We start from the raw sequence: 20,386 nt of genomic DNA, 5'->3' as shown, positions 1-20,386 counted from the left end.
TCATTTCTTGTGGCTAAACTGCTGTTCTTGAGCATTGTGGATTCTCTATGCTCACCTCCTCATCGGTAGTGGAGAAATCTCTTATTTAAATTAAACTGACAGCAGATAAGAGTGCTTGGGGAGGTTGAGATGCAAAAAAGATCCAGGAAGTTTATGGGGAAGATGTTAGTTCATTTCCACAAGAAGTGAAAAAAAGAGATGCTTTCAACTAAAAAAATCCTTAAAGGATTATAAAATTGGGATTGTGTATGCTCTTTCTATATACCTGCGTTATTTAGCATGGAACTATAGAGAATTTCAATCAGGGTCTAAACCACTACTAGTATTTCCTTATTCTCAGTCCCGTGCCCTTTACTGTATGAGAGGCAAAAAGGGATGATAATTAGAACGAGGGCTGGGTTCAAATTTGCCTCTCCCCCTCATTTAGTACATATGGGCCCATTCTGTTTCTAAGTTATCTGTAAAATGGAGATAATAGCCTCTACCTCTTAGGGTTGCTTGGAAAATTAAATGTTTATGTATGTAATCGCTCAGACTCAGTAAATACTCAGAAAGTGTTTCAGTAAGTGAACTGCTCACAAAAGAAAACTAAGGCCTTTTCCTGTATAAAGTGTCAAATGTCTGATTTTTTTACTAGTCATGTAGATGTGCTGAGGTAGCGGCAAGCAAAGACCACAGACAGAGCGCCCCAAAACGGCCTGAACACGAGCTACGCTCGGAGGTGGAAACACGGCTCTACTTCGGGGCCCGCGCAGGGCCGCCTCACTCTCCCCGGGGCGGAGTTGCTCTCAGACAGACAGGTCGTCTCTCCTACCTCAGCCGCACATTTTCTTGGGGCCCCGCCCCCAAGCGTGATAGGTAGTGACTTTGGCCAATGGTGGCACACCGCCGTAGGAGCGCTAGCCAATCAGCGGTTGGGCGCCCGGAAAGGCGCGGGGCCGAGCTAGAAGTGGCTGACGGGGGCCGAAGGGCGAGCGGCGCGGCGCGGCGCGGTGGCGGAGGTAAGATGGCGGCGGTGTTTACTTTAGGTCTTTGCAGTTAGGCTGCTGCCTTGCCCCTCCTGCCGCCTCCGGGCTGCCACTCTGTCTCCATCAGCGTCGGGGTCGCTCTCCTCCTACAGGCTTCCCGGACCCAGATCCTCCGGTGCCCGGAACCTTAGTACAAAATGGCGCTCTCACGGGCTGCCGAGGACGGGCTGGGGCAGCGATGAGCTCTGAGGCGGGTCGGGACAAAGACGGCATGGAGGGAGGCGGAGGCGGGGCGCGGCTCTGCGGCGTTGCTGCCGCCGCTGGGGGCCGGCGCTGAGGCTTCCCCCTCGTGCTGCGGAGGTGCGAGTCCTGGCGATACTTGTAGCATGGTGGTGATGGGGATGGGATGGTGATGGGGTAGGGGTGGTGGTGATGGGGATGGGATGGTGATGGGGTAGGGGTGGTGGTGATGGGATGGGATGGTGATGGGGTAGGGGTGGTGGTGATGTGGGTAGGGGTGGTGATGGGGTAGGGTGGTGGTGATGGGGTAGAGGTAGTGGTGGGGTAGGGGTCGGGTGGGGGTAGGGGTGGTGATGGGGTAGGGGTGGGGGTGGGGGTAGGGATGATGATGGGGTGGGGTAGGGGTGGGGGTGGGGGTGGGGTAGGGGTGGTGATGGGGTGGGGTAGGGGTGGTGATGGGGTAGGGGTGGGGGTGGGGGTAGGGATGATGATGGGGTAGGGGTAGTGGTGGGGGTGGGGGTGGGGTAGGGGTGGTGATGGGGTAGGGGGGGGATGGAGGTGGGGTAGGGGTGGTGATGGGGTAGGGGGGGATGGAGGTGGGGTAGGGGTGGTGATGGGGCTGGGGTGGTGGTGGGGCTGGGGTGGGGGTGGAGGGAGAAGAGGAGGTGAGGCTCATTCCCTAATGCCTGAGGAGAGACAGGGAGAGTGTCTTCCGTCTGTCCTTTAGAAAGTCACTCGCGGTCTGCCCGGCTGTTGTGGAGGAGGAATTTTTGACAAGAGTAAGGTCCTTTTTTGGTCATTTGTGTGATCTTGCAGGTTTTTGGTATGAACAGGATTCGGATCCACGTCTTGCCGACCAACCGAGGGAGGATCACCCCAGTTCCCAGGTCTCAGGAGTCCCTCTCGTGTTCGTTCACTCATCGCCCATGCTCGCAACCTCGTCTGGAGGGACAGGAGTTTTGCATTAAGCATATCCTTGAAGACAAGAATGCACCTTTCAAGCAATGTAGTTACATATCGACGAAGAATGGGAAAAGATGCCCCAGTGCTGCCCCAAAGCCTGAGAAGAAAGATGGGTATATATATATGTACAGATATTTTTGTCGTTTGTACTTTTAGTTTTAAAGTGAGGGTGGAATGGGGTATCATGTGGGCTTGGACGTAGCTACTGAGCTTTTAGCCCACATGCTTCCAAAATTGGGATTATGAATAATATATCCTTGGGAAAGAAAAAAAAAATGGTGAAAACTGGGACGATACTATTTTCCATTGGGTCACTCAGATCTTCTCTTTGGATCTTTTGCCCTTCTCTTTAAAGGGATAATCTAGATTTTTCTTAACCCTGGGGTCCATGACTCTTGGCCATTTCTGAACCTTATCTAATATGCAAAATGTGTATTCTGGGAAAGGCTTCATAGCTTTCATTACATACAAAGATATCCACGTGGAGCATAACTTGGGTAGATAATTCTTCATATACTTTTTTAAAATTGTGTGCGCCATCTTATTACCTACTCTGTGTTAATATTGAAGTAAAATGTAGAGTTGCCTTCCAGAACCAATTTTGAAAGATGAAAGTGGATTTCTTTGATTTGTTGAGATGTCAGCATTTTGTAGTCAGAATGTTTTGTTTGGTGGATAGAGCACTAGATTATGCTACCTGCATTTCCCTATCTGAATATAAAATGTTAATTATTTGTCTCCTTAGGGTGTCCTTCTGTGCTGAACATGCCCGTAGGAATGCACTGGCGCTTCATGCTCAAATGAAGAAGACCACTCCAGGGCCTATGGGTGAAACACTCTTGTGCCAGCTGAGCTCATATGCTAAGTCAGAGCTGGGGTCTCAGACTCCAGAAAGTAGTCGCAGTGAAGCCAGCCGAATTCTGGGTAAGGATATTCTCTCCTAGAATGAAAAAGGAGGAGGAAAGGTAACAAAGAACTTACTGGTTTTAGCACAGTGCTTTGAACGTACCAGTATATGGTACTTGATAATACAATACTATTAATTCATTGGCAAATGGTTGAGATTCCAGGATTGCTATGTTATTTATCAATTCTTTTCAGATTGAAATAGTGTGTGCTTAGGTTTACTTTCCTGAGTTTATGACTGTTTTCTTCATTGCTGTTTTTATACATACCGTCTTAGCTATGTAAGGTAATTTTAGGAAACAAAAATAATTTTGAATTGGACCTTGTCCTTTTGAGGGCATGGTTGACTCAATTTTAAGATTTGGGTTGATTTGTTAAGTAACCTAGTTTTGTGTGGTGGAGTTACAGAGGTGGGAAGTCTTAATGGCTGCTGTCCCTTCCTTGCCTCAGATGAAGACAGCTGGAGTGATGGGGAGCAGGAACCCATTACTGTGGATCAGACTTGGAGAGGTGACCCTGACAGTGAAGCTGATAGCATAGACAGTGATCAAGAAGATCCCTTGAAGTAAGTTGTAATTCCACATAGGCTTTTAAATATTTTATGTAGTTAGTATGTGGAATGTAGTACTGCGTACTGTTAAAAAATTAATAACCTAAAAGGGTTGAAGAAAGCTTAGCTGTTTGTGGGCAGAAAGAGATACTGTAAATTAAAGTGTCATGATTCATCATCATTTCACTTTGAGGCAGGATTTGATTCTTTTTTAGAAGTCTTGTAATTTGGGAAAACTTTTGGATGTCTAATTCTACACCTGAGTAAGTATAGGAGAGAAAATAGGAAATTTGTTGGACATAGGAGGGTTGAGAAATGCTTAAATCAGTTAGAGAAGAAGAAATTAATATGAATGCATTTTTTTTTAAATATATTTTTATTGGTTTCAGAGGGGAAGGAAGAGGGAGAGAGAGAGAAACATCCATGATGAGAGAGAATCATGGATCGGCTGCCTCCTGCAAGTCCCTCAATCGGGATCAAGTCCACAACCCCAGGCATGTGCCCTTTACCGGAATCGAACCTGGGACCTTTTAGTTTGCAGGCTGACGCTCTATCCACTGAGCCAAACTGGCTAGGGCATGAATGCATTCTTGACGTAAAACTCAGGAATAATAAAGTGATTGTATTTGAAAAACTACCTTTGCAAAGTTACATCTTATGGGTTTTTATTTTAAAGAAAAATAAAAAGATGTTTCAAGAATATCCTTTGGTTTCATGTCTGAGAGAGAGAAACTGATTTAGAAACCAGGAAGTGAGTAATCAGCCTAATTATATCTTATTGTGGTTTCTCTCTTCATGGAACCCATATTCATGTTAGGAGTTGTAGAAACATAAAAGCATTAAGCATTGCTACTCCTAAGTCTTATATTGCTATGTCTCATGGTTTAGTTTAGTTTGCGTTTTTGTTTTTTTGTTTTTTCTTTCTGACTTCTGTCTCTTAGCACTTCCCACTGACAATTTAGGTAGAAGGATGTAAATAATGGAGTAAGGAATTTCTAGACTAGACTGTATTGAACTTCAGTTCTTATTGTGGATAAGAATTGAACTTTTCTTCATTACCTTGGATTCTGAGGTTTATAAGAAGTCATTTAGGGTTACATTTTTCTGAGTAGATTTTAATGTATTTTCTCTTGAGTAATTTCAGTATAGTTAGCAATTCTGAAATACTTTTTTGGAAAGTCCATCTAAGTAGTTTGAGAAGGAATGTTTGTTTTCTAACAAGATTCTTTCACAGTAATTTTATATCAAGCATATTTTTTATTTTTCATTGTGCTTCTACAAATGCCAAACTTGTTGCATTGAAGAGGTGTGTGCTCTGTAGGGTCACAATTTTTTTTAAAGGTCCAGAAACTTGATTTTATCATTAGTAATCGAGATCAGTGTCTAGGGGATACTACAGTCATATGAATATAACTTACAAGAGACTACTGTATCAACCAAAATATCAGTTATATGAGAAAGTGTTAAAAGGACTAGGTACTCAATGTCAGTTTCTCCTAAAAGGAACATCCAAAGGGGGGAAAAAAAAGCTCCAAATATGTGCAGCGATTAGGCGATGAAATATAAGGCTTTTAAAAATATATATATTTTTATTGATTTCAGAGAGGAAGGGAGAGGGGGAGAGAGAGAAGAAACATCAATGATGAAAGAGAGTCATTGATCAGCTACCTCCTACTGGGGATTGAGCCCGCAACCCGGGCATGTGACCTTGAATGGAATCAAACCCGGGACCCTTTAGTCTGCAGGCCAGTGCTCTATCCACTGAGCCAAACCAGATAGGACAAGGTTTTTTTTAATCCTGTGAGGAACATTATCCAAAATAAATTTAGGCTCATTAAAATATATGCAACCCAGATACTTGCCCTGACCGAAAATCAAACCTGCAACCTTTTGGTGTATAGGACAACACTCCAACTGAGCCACTCAGCCATGGCAGGAATGTCTTTTTAAAAATATATATTTTTATTGATTTCAGAAAGGAAGGGAGAGGGGGAAAGAGATTGAAACATCAATAATGATGAGAGAATCATTGATCGGCTGCCTCCTGCACGCCCCCTACTGGGGATCGAGCCTGCAACCTTGGCATGTGCCCTTGACTGGAATTGAACCTGGGACCCTTCAGTCCACAGGCCAACGCTCTATCCACTGAGCCAAACAAGCTAGGGCAGGAATGTATTTTTTTAAAAATTATTTTAATTCCACATTATAAAAGCAAGTCTGTCCTCAGTTTAGCTGCTCTCATTCACCACAAACTTTGCCTTTTATGTACTACAATATCCTTGAAAGGCAAAGGGTCCGGGCTTTTCTTTCCGTTCACAAGTTTGGAGCTCTTTTAGGAATGTATTTTTAAGTTAGAAGTTATAATTCGGTATCTTTTGTACTTTAATTAAAATATATTAAGATACATGCTACAACAAATTGAGCACTTTCCTATTAAGTGATTTTTCTGTATTATTAGATGGAATAAGAATGTAGATTAATAAATTTTGAGCATTCTATCTACTTTTTAAACATAATGCAAATAACTGGGAAAAATAATAAAACATCTTCCCTTCCTCATATGGTGAGATCATGCTAGATCATACATTAGTGTCCATTCTTGGAGATTTTTTTTTTAATATGTATATAACAGAACTTGAATGGTAAAATGTGTAAAAAGATTTCTATTAATAAGGTGATTGTCTCAGCACTGATTGCTTATTAAATATCATCTAGTATCTACCCTTTTCTCTTTTTAAACTTGGGTTTTATTATTGTGCTTTTTTATGCATTGCTGGGAATTTTCTATTTCAGACATGCTGGTGTCTACACAGCCGAAGAAGTGGCCCTGATTATGCGTGAGAAACTAATTCGTTTACAGTCTTTGTACATTGATCAGTTTAAACGACTTCAGCATCTGCTCAAAGAGAAGAAGCGACGTTACTTACATAATCGGAAAGTGGAACATGAAGCTCTAGGCAAGTTGCAACAACCTGTTGTAGGTTCAACATGTGAACCCACATGTTGGTAGTAGTAGTTACATTTATCTCTGTTGGTATCTGGAGTGGAGGAGAATTTGCTTTTGAAACTGCCTATCTTATGGCCCAAGATTTTTCTGTTTGCTTGTTAATTTGGAGACTAGCCCTTGTTTGGTTGCTTGGCAGATAACATCTTGGCGGTTGTGACTCTACAGGTAGTAGTCTCCTGACTGGCCCAGAGGGACTATTGGCCAAAGAACGAGATAACTTAAAGCGTCTAAAATGTCTTCGGAGGTATCGTCAGCGCTATGGAGTAGAAGCCTTACTACATAGGCAGCTGAAGGAACGCAGAATGCTGGCCACAGATGGTGCTGCCCAACAGGTAATTTGTGCATATACTTCTAAGATTTATAAATTTGCTTTCTTTGTAAAGTTAGGGTAATTGTCCAAGCACTGTTGTACAGTCTTGGCTCTGACATCTGACTTATTGGACATGGGGTATATTGAAAAGAACACTTACCTGGAAGTCCAGAGACATAGGTTCTAGTCTCAGTTTTCTTCTGACCAGTACTGTGCCTGCACTGATAACTTCTCTGGGCCTCTATTCCCATCTGCAAATTGAGGGGTTGCCACAGATTTCTCAGTTCTTTGGTTCAGAAGTTCATCGGTTCAGAAATAGGCACAGGCTAAGCCCACTTTTCTTGGGAATCGTGTTTTAGAAGGCAGGAAAATAGGTAGAATAATAGGAGCAATGAATGTTGGGAAGAAAGGTTGATAGGTGATCACTTAAATTTTTTTCTCAGGCCCTCGGTCTCTGCTTCAATAACATTAATTTTATTTCTGTGTTTTATTTGTTGAAGTTTCACATAAGATTACAATTTCGAGAAGGGTTCTGCTAAAAGATAAAATAGTTTGAAAATCATTAGTCTATATTGCACTTTCATAATATGGAGGGGTAAGATTCAAATTAGGGTTGATTCATTTGTACATGAGATTTTAAAAATTATTTTTTTACATAGCATTGGTGTATACATTTAAATGTTGAATTTTTTAGCTTTTAAAGATGTACCTTATATTTTATAACTAAGTATTCTCATACATAATTGGTTGTATGTTCTTTTGTGGGTGTATTGGTTGTGTTTTTTTATTTATTTGTTTTTTTACTTACCTCTTTTTTTCCATTTTAGGCCCATACCACTCGTTCCAGTCAGAGGTGCTTGGCCTTTGTGGATGATGTTCGTTGTTCTAATCAGTCTCTTCCAATGACCAGACACTGCATTACTCGTATCTTTTTACTTTGTTCAGTTTGCTAGCTAGACGGAAAGGCTAGTGGGAGACGCTGATAGTTGCTTAATTGAAGGTCTTTGTTATCCTTTGGCCCTGAATCAAGGCCAGCAGTTTGCTGAAGCTGCTGGTTTCAAGCAGGAGCCTAAAGAAATGTCTTTCTATGGTCTGTTGGCCATTTCAGAACTTAGGAAATGTAATGGCCAATTCATTAGAAAGAAACATCTGAGTAATTGGTGATAGATGTGGACTAATATTTATTTGTAGTAAGTTAACACTGGGATTCCAGATATGAGGTTCCTGATTTAACTTGTTTATTAGAATTATAATACTGTTAAATCCAGTTATAACAAAAAAAATTTGTGGGTTTTTACCAATAACAAGGACAGTTCTGAACTGTGAGCTTCCTTTGAGTATTATCCTTTTGTACGGTTAGTGCTCTTAACTTGTACTTTCAAATTGGAAACTTAACTGTTTCCAAAAATAGGATAATTATTCCCCAGTTAATTTGCCTTTGAACCATCAGAGCATCTTTTGATTCTGCTGTGGGACTACATTTATTTATCAGGCTACCCAACTTTGGACTGTTTATTGTGAAAGTACATCTTTATATGGACATTGATTGAGAAAGTGACTTTCACTATAAAAGCCTTTGTTAAGTATGATTATCTTTAGTATATGAAAAGCATAAATCTTGCTGGATTTCAGTTGCCTGACAAGAGATAAAATATTGGAAAGTAAAATATTTTTTCAATAGGAAGAGGAGAACCTTCCCTGGTCTTTTGAAAGGAAAACTGACTTCTGTTCTTTTTGTCAAATCTTTTACCAATTTATTAATTATCGCAACAACAAATGTCTGCTAAAGAATTGTTGTCCTTAATGTATAAAATGCTTGTGCAAAGTAATTAATAACTGAAATTAAATGCTCAAAACTTAATTGGTTAAAGGCAATCTTTGGACAGATTTAAAAAGAAGTAGCTGATAGTTGAATAGTGCTTATTACTGTAAATAAATGAAATAGGAAATAAAACATGTTTTAATCCATAAATTTGATGCTTATATATATTTTTAATGAGTGAATTTCAAAAGTTGGTGACAGTGTGGTGAAATGGACCCTCTAAATACTGCCAGTGGTAATATAAAGTGTTACAGGCTTTTTAGAAAGCAGTTTGACTATTTATATTCTTTACTATGTTACTATCACCTCTGTGAATTTATTTAAGGAGATAATTAACTATAGGACCAGTATTCCATAAAATTTCTATAATTTGAGACTTAAAATTTTCAGAGATGGAAAGGAGAAAATTATGATACAACATAATAGTAATATGTTGTCATTAAACATTTAATAAACTTTATGAATGATATGAGAAAACATTTGATAACAAAAATAGGATATAGGATTCTGTAGAGTATGTTTTAACTACATGGAACTAAATACTAGGAGGAAGTTTAATAGAAATGTGACTATTTTTGGATGGTGGGGTTAGGAATGCCCTTTTTCCTCTGCTTTGTACTTCTCAGGTTTTCTTCAGTGAGTTTGAATTACTTTATAAGGCAAAAAGCCAGTTTACAGGTATTAAAGTAGTTTAGACTTTTCTTGTAGTACAGGCGTGGGGAACCTTTTTTCTGCTAAGGGTCATTTGTATATTTATAACATCATTCATGGGCCATAAAAAATTATCAACTTAAAAATTTGCCTGCTATATTTGGTCAAGTATATAATTAACTCACCCCTAATGCCTTGGCAGGGCCAGACCTAATGATTTCGTGGGCCTTTTATGGACTGTGGACCGGACGTTCCCCACTCATTATAGTACTATACTCACAGTTTATTAGAATATTAATATTTTAAAGTTGAAAATGAAATGTATTTGAAAAGAGAAGGGAAGTATTTTTTCTTTTGTGTTGTTTTCTTTTTCATTCCATAGTTGCCTAAGTCACTTACCCTTCCTTAAGTCCTTATCCCAGAGAAGATGCGACTGCCTTTGGTGACCTGTTAACTCTTTACTCTGGTCTAATGGAGACAGCCCTGGACTGAAAGTGAAGGATGCAGACTCTAGTTGTAGGTCAACCATTCCCTTCTCTTTGTCTTTGTTGTCCCCAGCTGAAAGGAAGGGGGATGGATGAGGATGGGGGGAGGGTTTTTCCAGGATATGTGGTATAATTTAAATTAGATTGGGTTTTTCTGAAGCACATAGAGGCTGTACTTCTGTTCCCATTAGATTCATTTGTTCATTTGATAATTTTCATTTAATAAATATTTATTTTGTACCATTATTTCTTTAGAGTAGAGATTGTCAATTGGGGGTTATTTGACCCGTTTGGCAATGTGTGGAGGCATTTTGCTTGTCATAACTCAGATGGAGGTGCTACTGACATCTAGTGGGTAGAGGCCAAGAATGCTGCTGAACACTCTACAATAATGCCCAGGACAGCCAGTAATGTCATTAGTGCCAAGGTTGTGAAATCCTGTCTTAGCATAATGAAAGAAATGGCTTTATTAAAGAGTTTTTATTTGGTTTAAAAATTACAATGTGCATTACATTTTTTAGTTTTTAAAAATTACCTTAACATTTCCCCCCCAATTTATTAATTACACTTGACATTCAATAATCCTGGATACAGTTTATAGAAAATTGTGCTTTCTTACTTAAAAATAAGCTTAAATTTAAAATAATAGGAGAATAACCATACAGTTAGGATTTTCAAAAATGATAACACTTGTGTAAAATGTGCTTTGTAGAGTAACTTGAACTGGAATTTTATCTGATTATGATTTCAATTTTGATTCATCCTACAGAGTTTCTTTGTCAACTTGGAAATAATCCTTTCCTGCTTCTAGCCTTAACATTGGCTGTCCTGTTAGAGCTCCTAGGAGCATTCCTGGATTACTTTCTTTCCGGCCTTTCATAAAATTATCATCTCTTTTCTCTTTGGGATAATAAAAGGATTCCCCAGCACTACCCCCCAAAAAAGAGGGCATGGAAATATATTTCTACTTTCTTTCAGATATGCTAGCTAGTCACTATTATTTGAGCTTCCATTTTCTCCAGTTCCAGTTCTCTGCTGCTTTAAACCATTTTATCATGTAAGCATTTGGAAACAAGGTTTTAAAACTTTTTGTCCGTCTTCTTAATGGAGCAGAACAACTTTGTCTCTCGAGTCTTGGAAGGGGTTGGTAGAGGCCTCTGCAGACTGTTTACATTTGTCATGATGTCTCTTCTGAGTAAGTGTAGATTCCTAGGATTGTTACTGCTGTTTGCTCAGCACTGTTTTCAGATGTTTTATAAGGGAAAACAAGATTAGTTTAAATGGCTAGGATCTTAAAATGGAGGTTGGGGACTAGTTTTAAATTACTAATAGAGCTAGAATTAGAAAAATTGCTAACTGCATTTTGTTCTGTGTCAAATGTAACCAATTATCTTGTAGTGCAGACCTTGAGTTTTAGATGGCAGATACCTGTATTTTGTACCTCCCATAGGTCCCTTTTATTTCCCTTGACCGTTTTTCTGCAGATATTTGTCAGGACACAAATCAGGTTCTCTTCAAATGCTGCCAGGGGTCTGAAGAGGTACCCTGCAACAAACCAGTTCCTGTAAGCCTCTCTGAAGATCCCTGCTGCCCACTGCATTTCCAGTTGCCTCCTCAGATGTATAAGCCCGAGCAGGTACTGTCTGTGCCAGACGATCTGGAAGCCGGCCCCATGGATCTGTACTTGAGTGCTGCTGAGCTTCAGCCCACTGAGAGTTTACCTCTGGAGTTCAGTGATGTAAGTTAGAGAAGTCCGCTCTGGTTGGCCCTTGAGGCAAGGCCTTATTTATTAACTAGAGGCCCGGTACACAAAAATTCATGCACTCAAGGTGGGGCGGGGGGTCCCTCAGTCTGGCCTGCGCCCTCTTGCAGACCAGGAGCCCTTGGGGAATGTCCGACTGACGGCAGGGAGCAGGCCTAAGCTGCAGTCTGGCCTCCCTCTGTGGGAGGTGACCAGTGGAGTAGTGATCAGGGGACGGCATGGACCCCCAATCGCCCCTCCGATTCCGCCAGTCGCTGTCCCCTCCCTTTGCCCACTGGCACCCGCCTTGGCGGCCTGGCGCCGCCTGCTCGCAGGTTCTGCCAACCAGCCGTTCTGCCGTTCGGTCGTTCTGCCGTTTGCATATTAGGCTTTTATTATATAGGATGTTGAGTATAGGTTAGACTTTTGTGCTCAGGAGAGTTGATAAAGTTTTTGAAATGATATATGCATGGTTGTATGTATATGTTAGCATATTCATTTAGAGAACAGTTTAGATTGGCAGAAATTTTTCTGAGGGAATAGTAAGGGAAATTGTAAACTAAGGGAAGTTAGAAAGTCAAGATTATGGTTGGATTTGGTGTAGTGGGAAATATGCTACCCATCTACAAGGTGAGTGATTCACCAGCATCTTAATACTGAGTTCTGATAATCTACTCCTGACACTGTAAACTTGTGTTTTGGCTCCATAGTAAGGGGTTTCATTTTCAGATTAATGTGTATCGCAAGAAGTTACTGTAAACTTAACTTGGTTACTGTTTTTCAATTTTGATGTTATTACATAATCCTGTTGTGAATGGACTAGAACAGTAATCTCACTGAGTATTTACTTTTATATAGCCTTGAAATATGTACACTTCTGTCTTTTTCAGCTTGTTTGATTGGCCATAGCGCATAAATCCAGCTCAGATTTTGTTTCCCTAGTTAGCAGTATCCTACTATTGGACTTTAGGGATCAGTTAACATTCCACCTCTGTCTTGGCACTTTGCTTATTAATCTTTAGCCTTCTGGATAAAGGTGTCCTCATTATTAAGATAAGTCTTTTGAATTTCATAATAAAGGTATCTTCTGTCTAACCATGACATGTTTAAGGGGACAAATTTCTTTTCTGGAAAATTAGGTGGAAGTAAGGTTTGGGTAGCCTCCAGATTTACTAAAAAAGATACACTAGGCCAGGGTAATATGTGGGCGGGGGGGGGGGGGGGGGGAGGCGGGAATGGCATTAAGAATAAACTGGCCTGGCCGGCGTGGCGCTCAGGGGTTGAGCATTGGCCCAGGAACCGAGAGGTTGTTGGTTCAATTCCCGGTCAGGGCACATGCCCCAGTTGCTGGCTCAATCCTCAGTAGGGGGTGTGCAGGAGGAAGCCAGTCAGTGGTTCTCTCTGATGTTTCTGTCTCTCTCTCCCTCTCCCTTCCTCTCTGAAATCAATAAAAATATATATTTAAAAAGAAAAGAATAAACTGATTGCAATTTTTCCCTCCATAATTTCTCTTCCTTTTTGAGATTATATACTGTCATTTGAGATTACATACTGTCAATAGGTGTAATAAACATGGTTTTTATTATTTCATTTATAATAAGATTTTTGTTATAATCCTGATTATAATTGCTCTTTAAAAAGAAAAAATTTCTTTCACACAGATTCATGAAATAAGAGAACTAGAAAGGAACCTTAGAGATTATACATTGCCGAGGACCAATTCCAGCATGTAATAATTACAAGTTTCACCAAAAGGTTGGTGAAGCTTGGGGAGCTCAACAGGGTTGAGTCAAATGTAGTTTACCCCCCAAACCTGAATAGGATTGTTAACTGCCAAACAGCTCAGGGCATTTTATTGCCTCCTGTTGGCCAAACACCTGCACAGCTATAGGCTATTCCCCAAACTGATTATGCTTCTGTATTCTACCCTTTGATACCGTACTCTTTGAAGTGTATTATCTCCACCTTGCCTTAGGATAAATCATGTTAATAAAAGCAGGGTCCTGAGTGAAGGAGGAGAGTCCTCGGTTCCTTTTAGCTGAAGCTCCTCTGACCCCCAATGCCTTTCAAAAATACCTTTCGTCTCCGGACTCTAATCATCTACACGCAGATGATGAACCCTTTGTAAGACAGGGACAAGAACCCCGGCATTATGACGCCCTAACGAGGGACACCAACAATACATTCTAGTGTTTCCCAAACTTTTTCACTGAGATTATGTTAAAGAGAGTAAATGAATAAGTAGCTCTAGATTGAGGGGGACAGATTTTTGTCTACTCTTTTATTTTACATGTGAGGAAAACCCAGAGGGATGCTTTTATTTTTAAAACTCAGTAATATGAGGAGCTTTATAGGGTCTAAACTATAACCTAATCACTACATCACCAAATTCTCTTCAGATATTAATGTAAAAACTAGTAGGTGTTTTATATAGATGTACTAGATTATTAATGTTTATGTTACCTGATAATTTCAAGAGCCATTTCTATTTTGATTATTTTGGTTTTCCCCTCATCTGTTTTTGCCTATTAGTTTTAAGTGATCTTTTCTTTCTCAAACCTTTATAACTAGAGTTAAGAAAATATGACTGTCCCAATATCTTTGGAGATTATAGTCTTATTTGCTCTTTGGAGAATAGTTACACAAAATATTAAAGATTGGCCCTAACCGGTTTTGCTCAGTGGATAGAGCAGCAGCCTGCGGACTGAAGGGTCCCGGATTTGATTCCGGTCAAGGGCACATGTCTGGGTTGCAGGCTCCATCCCCAGTTGGGGGGCGGGGGGGGGGGGGGGGCGGGGTGTGTGCAGGAAGCAGGCGATCCATGATTCTCAGCATGGATGTTTTTATCTCTCCCCCTCTCCCTTCCTCTCTGAAATCAATAAAAATATTTTTTAAAAAACTTTAAAGATTGTAAGATGTGATGGTAGGCAAAATCTGACAGTTAAGAAATCTTAATTTTAAAATATATTAAAAAATATATGCCATTAGATCTGTTCATCTTTATATTTGGCACGGATTTCTTAAAGAATATATGGAAAAAAAAACTTTACTTTTGAGAATCCAGTGGGTTTTTAAGATGGACCTTTGTAAAACAATTAGCTATTTGTAATTGATAATCTATTGTGTTCATAATAGATTTGGTGCACTAGACAATGTGGTTATTCTGGTCATTAAAAAATAGTTTTATTCTTAATCTTTGGACGTGAATTCTCCAGAAAATTTGAAATAAAATTCAGGTTTAGAAAATAATTTTTGTCCTCCCACAAATTCTGGATATATTAGTATAAAATTTTGCTGGGAAAAAATGATTTTTAAAAAAAACCCTCACCGGAGGATATTTTTCCATTGATTTTTAGAGAGTGGAAGAGAGAGGGAAACACAGAGAAATATTGATGTGAGAAACACATCTATCGGTTGCCTCCTGCATGCACCCCAACCAGGGCCCCGGGCCAGGTAGGATCCTGCAACTGAGGTATGTGCCCTTGACCTGAATTGAACCCGGGATCCTTTGGTCCACAGGCAGGTCCGGTGCTTTATCCACTGAGCCAAACTGCCTAGGGCAGTGGTCCCCAAACTCATTAGTCAACAGAGCCAAATATCAACAGTACAACGATTGAAATTTCTTTTGAGAACCAAATTTTTTAAACTTAAACTTCTATGCCACTTCTTCAAAATAGACTCGCCCAGGCCATGGTATTTTGTGAAAGAGCCACACTCAAGGGGCCAAAGAGCCGCATGTGGCTTGCGAGCCGCAGTTTGCTGACCACTGGGCTAGGGCAAAAATGATTTCTTAATTATATGAGTTTCACTAAGCAATTTTGTTACCTGTATTGTTTTAGATAAATTTCTATAACTTATTAATAACTTTTGATAACTTCACTCAGGGGAGGGCCAGGTATGAGCTATTAATATGGGTAAAAATTCTGTACTTGATCTTAGCCAAAAGGCTGAGGCACAATGAGCCTGTCATTCTGGATATTACACTTGTCTGTTTTCTATGTTTTGATCCAAAGATGTTTTGCAAATAATAACCTCATAACTTATTCCTATTATTTTCAGTTTGCTCTGTGTGTGTTTGTGGTTTTTGAGATCAGAACAAAAATGGATTCTCTTAAAATGTTTTGATACTTGCGATTAAACATTTTTGTTATGGTAGGCTTTCCTGCTGATTTTTTCTTCCTCTCTTATTTTAGGTTCCTTTCTCCAAATTTAGTTCTTGTTACAGACAACACTGTAACTATGTGAGAAAAGCCTTTTCAGTATCTATTTTCCTTTGAAAACATTTCTAGACCGTTGTCATTCTTGAGACTTGGAAACCTTTTGCCTCACCACTTAAGGTTCTTTTAAATTCCAAGTTAATTATTTGTATAATAAATGTGCATAGTAAAAGAATTGAAGAAAATAGTCCATTGTCTTAACCATATGAGAACACTGGTTTCTGTGGATATTACACATCTGAAGTGAATGTATCCTTTTAGGTAGCTGACTATCCTTTTCTCTGTGTTTCTGCTTGAATTAACCAGCTTTAAGTCCAATGTTCTTTACTTACTTTTTTCAACCTTAATTATTTTGAAGATGTGATTCTTGTTTTTGGTGATTCGCAAACCAAAGGGAAAGAATTTTGGACTCTAAGACCTATTTAAAAGCATAGAACTAAGTGAGCTTCTTGTGAAATTAGATTACTGGAAGCATAGAGCCTCTATAAAGTGGATTGGACATAAGGGAGTACAAACCCTTGGGTAATTTTCAGTCTTAGGCAGGAGAGTTTAGGGATAGCCTTTTAGAAAGGGGTGACATGCAAGTCTGTTTGACACATCGTTTGAGCCTTTGCAATGCTTTCGGCCCTGAAACAAGACCAGTGGTTTTTTTTGTAGCTGTTGGTTTCAAACAGGAGCCAAGAGCAATGTCTTCTTGTGGTTTGTTGGCCATTCAGGACCCAGTGGGAATGGCCAATTCAATTGGAAGAAACATAGTCTGTAAATACAATATTTTTTGTTTGTTTGTTTACATTTGGTTGTTAAGTTTAAGAATCAGGAACTCATAATTCTGTGGGGATAAGGACTTAACCAAAATAGTATTTTGTAGCTGTTAAGAGAGACGTTGAGTTTTTTACTTACTCATTTCTCTTTTCTCCCTTCCCTCTTTTGCTCACTGGCTTGCTTTGTGGTAGTTAGGACATTAATCAAACAATCTCATATTTCCCAATATTTTAAGGCAGTATTTCAGTTTAATTTGTAATTATACTGATTGAAAAATATGCTTTTTTAAGCAACTGGTGGTCCCTGCTTTATACTTGGCAGCAAAGAAAAATTTTTAGTGCTTTTGAATCTTATCCCATTTGGATCTTATCCCATTTGTTAGACATTTTGGGAAAGTTTTTTGACTCAAGGTAGGCAAGGGGTAAGGGGAAGTGTGGGAAAAGTGCTTTAAGGTTTGCTGAAAAAATATGCTAACTGTAGCTAATTGGTTCGTTTGGTATTGCTGATAGGCATTTCTCTTTCTTTTCCTAGGACTTGGATGTTGTGGGTGATGGCATGCAGTGTCCTCCTTCACCCTTGCTTTTTGATCCTTCACTAACCCTGGAAGATCATTCAGTCAAAGACACTGCTGAAGGCCCAGTGGATACTTTGGCAAGTGAAGAACAACCCGGCCAGGCTTCCCTCATGTAGCCATGTAGCCAGGCAGAGGGTTCCCCGCTGGCTGTGCTAACATGCACTCCCAGAGAGTGAGTGGGGTTGTCATCACACGGAGACTGTAAAGGTGTCCCAGATGGTAGTTCTCCAGATAGGCTCCTAGAGAGAACCCCTGGTTCTCATATCTCAGAGCAGGATACACATTTAGTTAGCTAGACAAGGAATCTAGGTACATTGTTCCTTTTAAGGCAGAGTTCAGCACTGGAATTGTTTTCATCATAGGGTAAGGATAAGTAATGTGATTTGGTTTCTTTCTCTGAGCCTTGGGTGGGATACAAATGGCCCTGACTGAAGACCAGCACTTATACTATAGCTGTTGGTTTCAAGCAGAGGCCCAAAGGACCATCTTCCTGTGATCTGTTGGTTGTTCTGGAAATTCAGCACAGAATGGCTGTTTCATTTGGAAGAAACAACCCACAGCTCTCCCTCCCATTGGGAGAATCTTAGGAATGCTTCAAGTAATGACAAGTATGGGGAAGAGCAACTGCCCAGTATTATTTTATTTCTGCTGTCTTGTTCTTGTTGCTATGATACATGGGCATTGATAAGTCAGATTCATGCTTCATATCACAACAAATGAATTTGTAACCAAAGTAACTTTCTTTTAACAGGGCCAGATGCAGATGGCCGGAGATGGGTGCAGATCGCAGGGATCTCGAAATTCTGAAAAAGCCTCTGCACCATTGCCTCAAAGTGGAGTGGCTACTGCAAATGGGAAGCCAGAACACAGTTCTATCAGTTGATAGTTTGTTTTGGGAACCATTTGACTTTGGAGGATTTGAATTTCCCGTTATTTAAACAAGTATTTCTGACCTCTCTAAAGGACAACCCAGACTACTTTGTTTTCCTTCTGGGTTACTGAGTGCTGTAGTCAAACATACACCAAATTTTGGGGGAAGGGACCAGTAGTAGTGTCTAAAAGATGTGTCTTCCCACTCTGGGCAAGGAAGAAAGATAGGTGAATCTTGTCAGAGCTGCTGGGATTGAGCTAGTAGTTGGGACTCTGTGCTATGAGGAGAGACATCTTGGTAAGGGGATTTCCAAAGTCTTTAAGTGGGAGTTGTGTATCCCTGGGCTATTGATGGACCCAGTGTTTGGCCATTGCTATCTAGCAGCTTGTGTTTCAGCCTTTTCTCACCTCTCACCTAATTGGAGAATCTGAACTCCCTTCCTCCCCAGTAAACTCTGACCTGTAACTTCAGAAAATAAGCCCACAGGACTGGGTCCTCAACCATCCATCTTCAGCCTATGTAAACTTCTGCAGTGACTATCCTAATGTAAGATGCCATAAAAAGTTATTGTATATAGTTTCTATTAAATGTTAAAATGTTATGAAAATATAAATCACTTGAATGCATGTTTTATTTGTATTTGAGAGTGAGTGTATATATATACACACACATTTGGGTGGTGGTCCTTAGGGAGCTGTTTCTGATGGGAAAGGGAAAATAGGACAAGGTATATTTCCATCCCAAGAAGTAAATACACTTTCAGTAACTTACTTTAGTTTTGGTTTGCAGGATAAGATAAAGAACTGTTAGAAGTAAATGGAAAGGGGTAGGACCTCCCTATTAAAGCTTACCAGTTCCAGATATCTTCCTTTTCCCTCTCCTCTGTGCCCCCTACTTCTCCCATTTCTCTCTCACAATGCCTGATTATCATTTTAAAATTCTCTAGGACTAGGAATGTATATCCATAAACACGTATCTTTAACCATCTGTCTTCTATGTCAATTTCTGTATGTAAATTACATATGTATATGTAAACACATATATAAAACTCCCAGAGAAGTTGGGTCTGGTGCTGGATCACAGAGATAGGCATAAGTTGTCCAGATCTTTTAAAAGTTACTTTATTTTTTTTAGAGAGGGGAAGGAGAGAGAATGAGGAAAGAGAAACATTGATGTGAGAGCGGAACATCAATCGGCTGCCTCCTGCACGCCCCTTACCTGGGATAGAGCCCACAACCCAGGCATGTGCCCTGACCGGAAATGGAACCAGCAACCTTGTGGTGCACAGGATGGCGCCCAACCAACTGAGCCACACCTGCCAAGGCTGTCAAGATCATTTTGATGAATCTAAGAGAGTTAAAATAAAAATTTAGGTAGGGTTAAGTTACCTATGCTAGAAGTTGTTTATTGAGGTGCATTATGACAAGGAGGCTAAAAGATCACCTATAAGAACCGAACTAAGGAACAAAAAATTTATAGTTAGACCAGTGATTTCAACCTTTCTCATCTCCTGGCACACAAAATAATTACTAAAATTTTGTGGCACACCAAAAATGTTTTTTGCTGATTGTGATTTTTTTTTATGTGACAGTCTAAGGGAGAGGAGGTCAGTGTCTCTGACTAAATAGGTATTGTGTATTTAAAAAATTCTTGTAGTAGGATGAATTTTTATTTTGGTTCAAAATAGCTGAGTTACACCATCACTTTGGCTTTAGTTTACGTATTTACATACAGAGAATGGTTGAAAGTAGCTCAGAAGGCCCATCGAATTCTGAGATCTTTCATAGGTCCTGCAGTATATTCATAATACAGGAGAAGCATTTATGCAACCATAAACAAGAATATGCTTGCTTTTGCAACAAGATTAGACTATCGAATTTCTGTTGTTTAAAAAAGTGATATACAAACCATTAGCACCCACCCATCACTCCAGATAATTGTAAATTAACAGGCCCATCCATGAGCACTTTTCTGGGATAGGGGAGGGGAAGTGGAGGCCAAGAAATTAATACTCGAGAAATTTTGATGGTCGCTCTTGGAAACCCAGCAACAAGGGTGAGTTTTGAGAAGGCCACATACAGTTGCCACTCCAGGGTCTTGGGTTCTGTTAGGCACAAGGAAAACGATTTGGTAGGAAGAGCCTCAGACTGCATCCTACCTATATGAGAGTGCTGATGAGTCCTAGATGAAGTTTCCCTGTTAGAAGTAATGACTTGGAATCCCTTCTGCTTTCAGTCATGTAGCAGCCTGAGGGAAGTGTGGCCTTGGTGTGACACCTAAAGGTGAGGGAGCTGGAAGCTGTTAACTGTTTGCAGTACA

The 20,386-nt window shown here is 40.0% G+C and overlaps 1 protein-coding gene across 1 annotated transcript; it reads left to right on the top strand.

Annotated features, from left to right (window-relative positions):
* Positions 1-942: 942 nt before the first annotated feature.
* Positions 943-19,388, top strand: KANSL2 (KAT8 regulatory NSL complex subunit 2). The gene is made up of 10 exons (XM_079773721.1): positions 943-1,003; positions 2,028-2,284; positions 2,917-3,095; positions 3,528-3,642; positions 6,421-6,584; positions 6,800-6,966; positions 7,772-7,868; positions 11,387-11,640; positions 17,154-17,273; positions 17,948-19,388. The coding sequence occupies exons 2-10, from the start codon at positions 2,034-2,036 to the stop codon at positions 18,077-18,079; spliced, it is 1,479 nt and encodes a 492-aa protein (XP_079629847.1). The 5' UTR covers positions 943-1,003; positions 2,028-2,033; the 3' UTR covers positions 18,080-19,388.
* Positions 19,389-20,386: the final 998 nt, after the last annotated feature.

This window comes from Cnephaeus nilssonii (assembly GCF_951640355.1).
Source record: "Cnephaeus nilssonii genome assembly, chromosome: 6".
NCBI lineage: Eukaryota > Metazoa > Chordata > Mammalia > Chiroptera > Vespertilionidae > Cnephaeus > Cnephaeus nilssonii.
The sequence above is the reverse complement of the archived record's forward strand: the minus strand, read 5'-3'. Positions and strand labels throughout refer to the sequence as shown.

What these genes read in the sequence shown, in the direction of transcription:
- KANSL2 (XM_079773721.1), top strand. Translation starts at nt 2,034, where the DNA reads ATGAACAGGATTCGGATCCACGTCTTGCCGACCAACCGAGGGAGGATC. An exon ending in AAGCCTGAGAAGAAAGATGG is followed by an intron (nt 2,285 to 2,916) that starts GTATATATATAT and finishes TTGTCTCCTTAG; the next exon opens with GGTGTCCTTCTGTGCTGAAC. An exon ending in TGAAGCCAGCCGAATTCTGG is followed by an intron (nt 3,096 to 3,527) that starts GTAAGGATATTC and finishes TCCTTGCCTCAG; the next exon opens with ATGAAGACAGCTGGAGTGAT.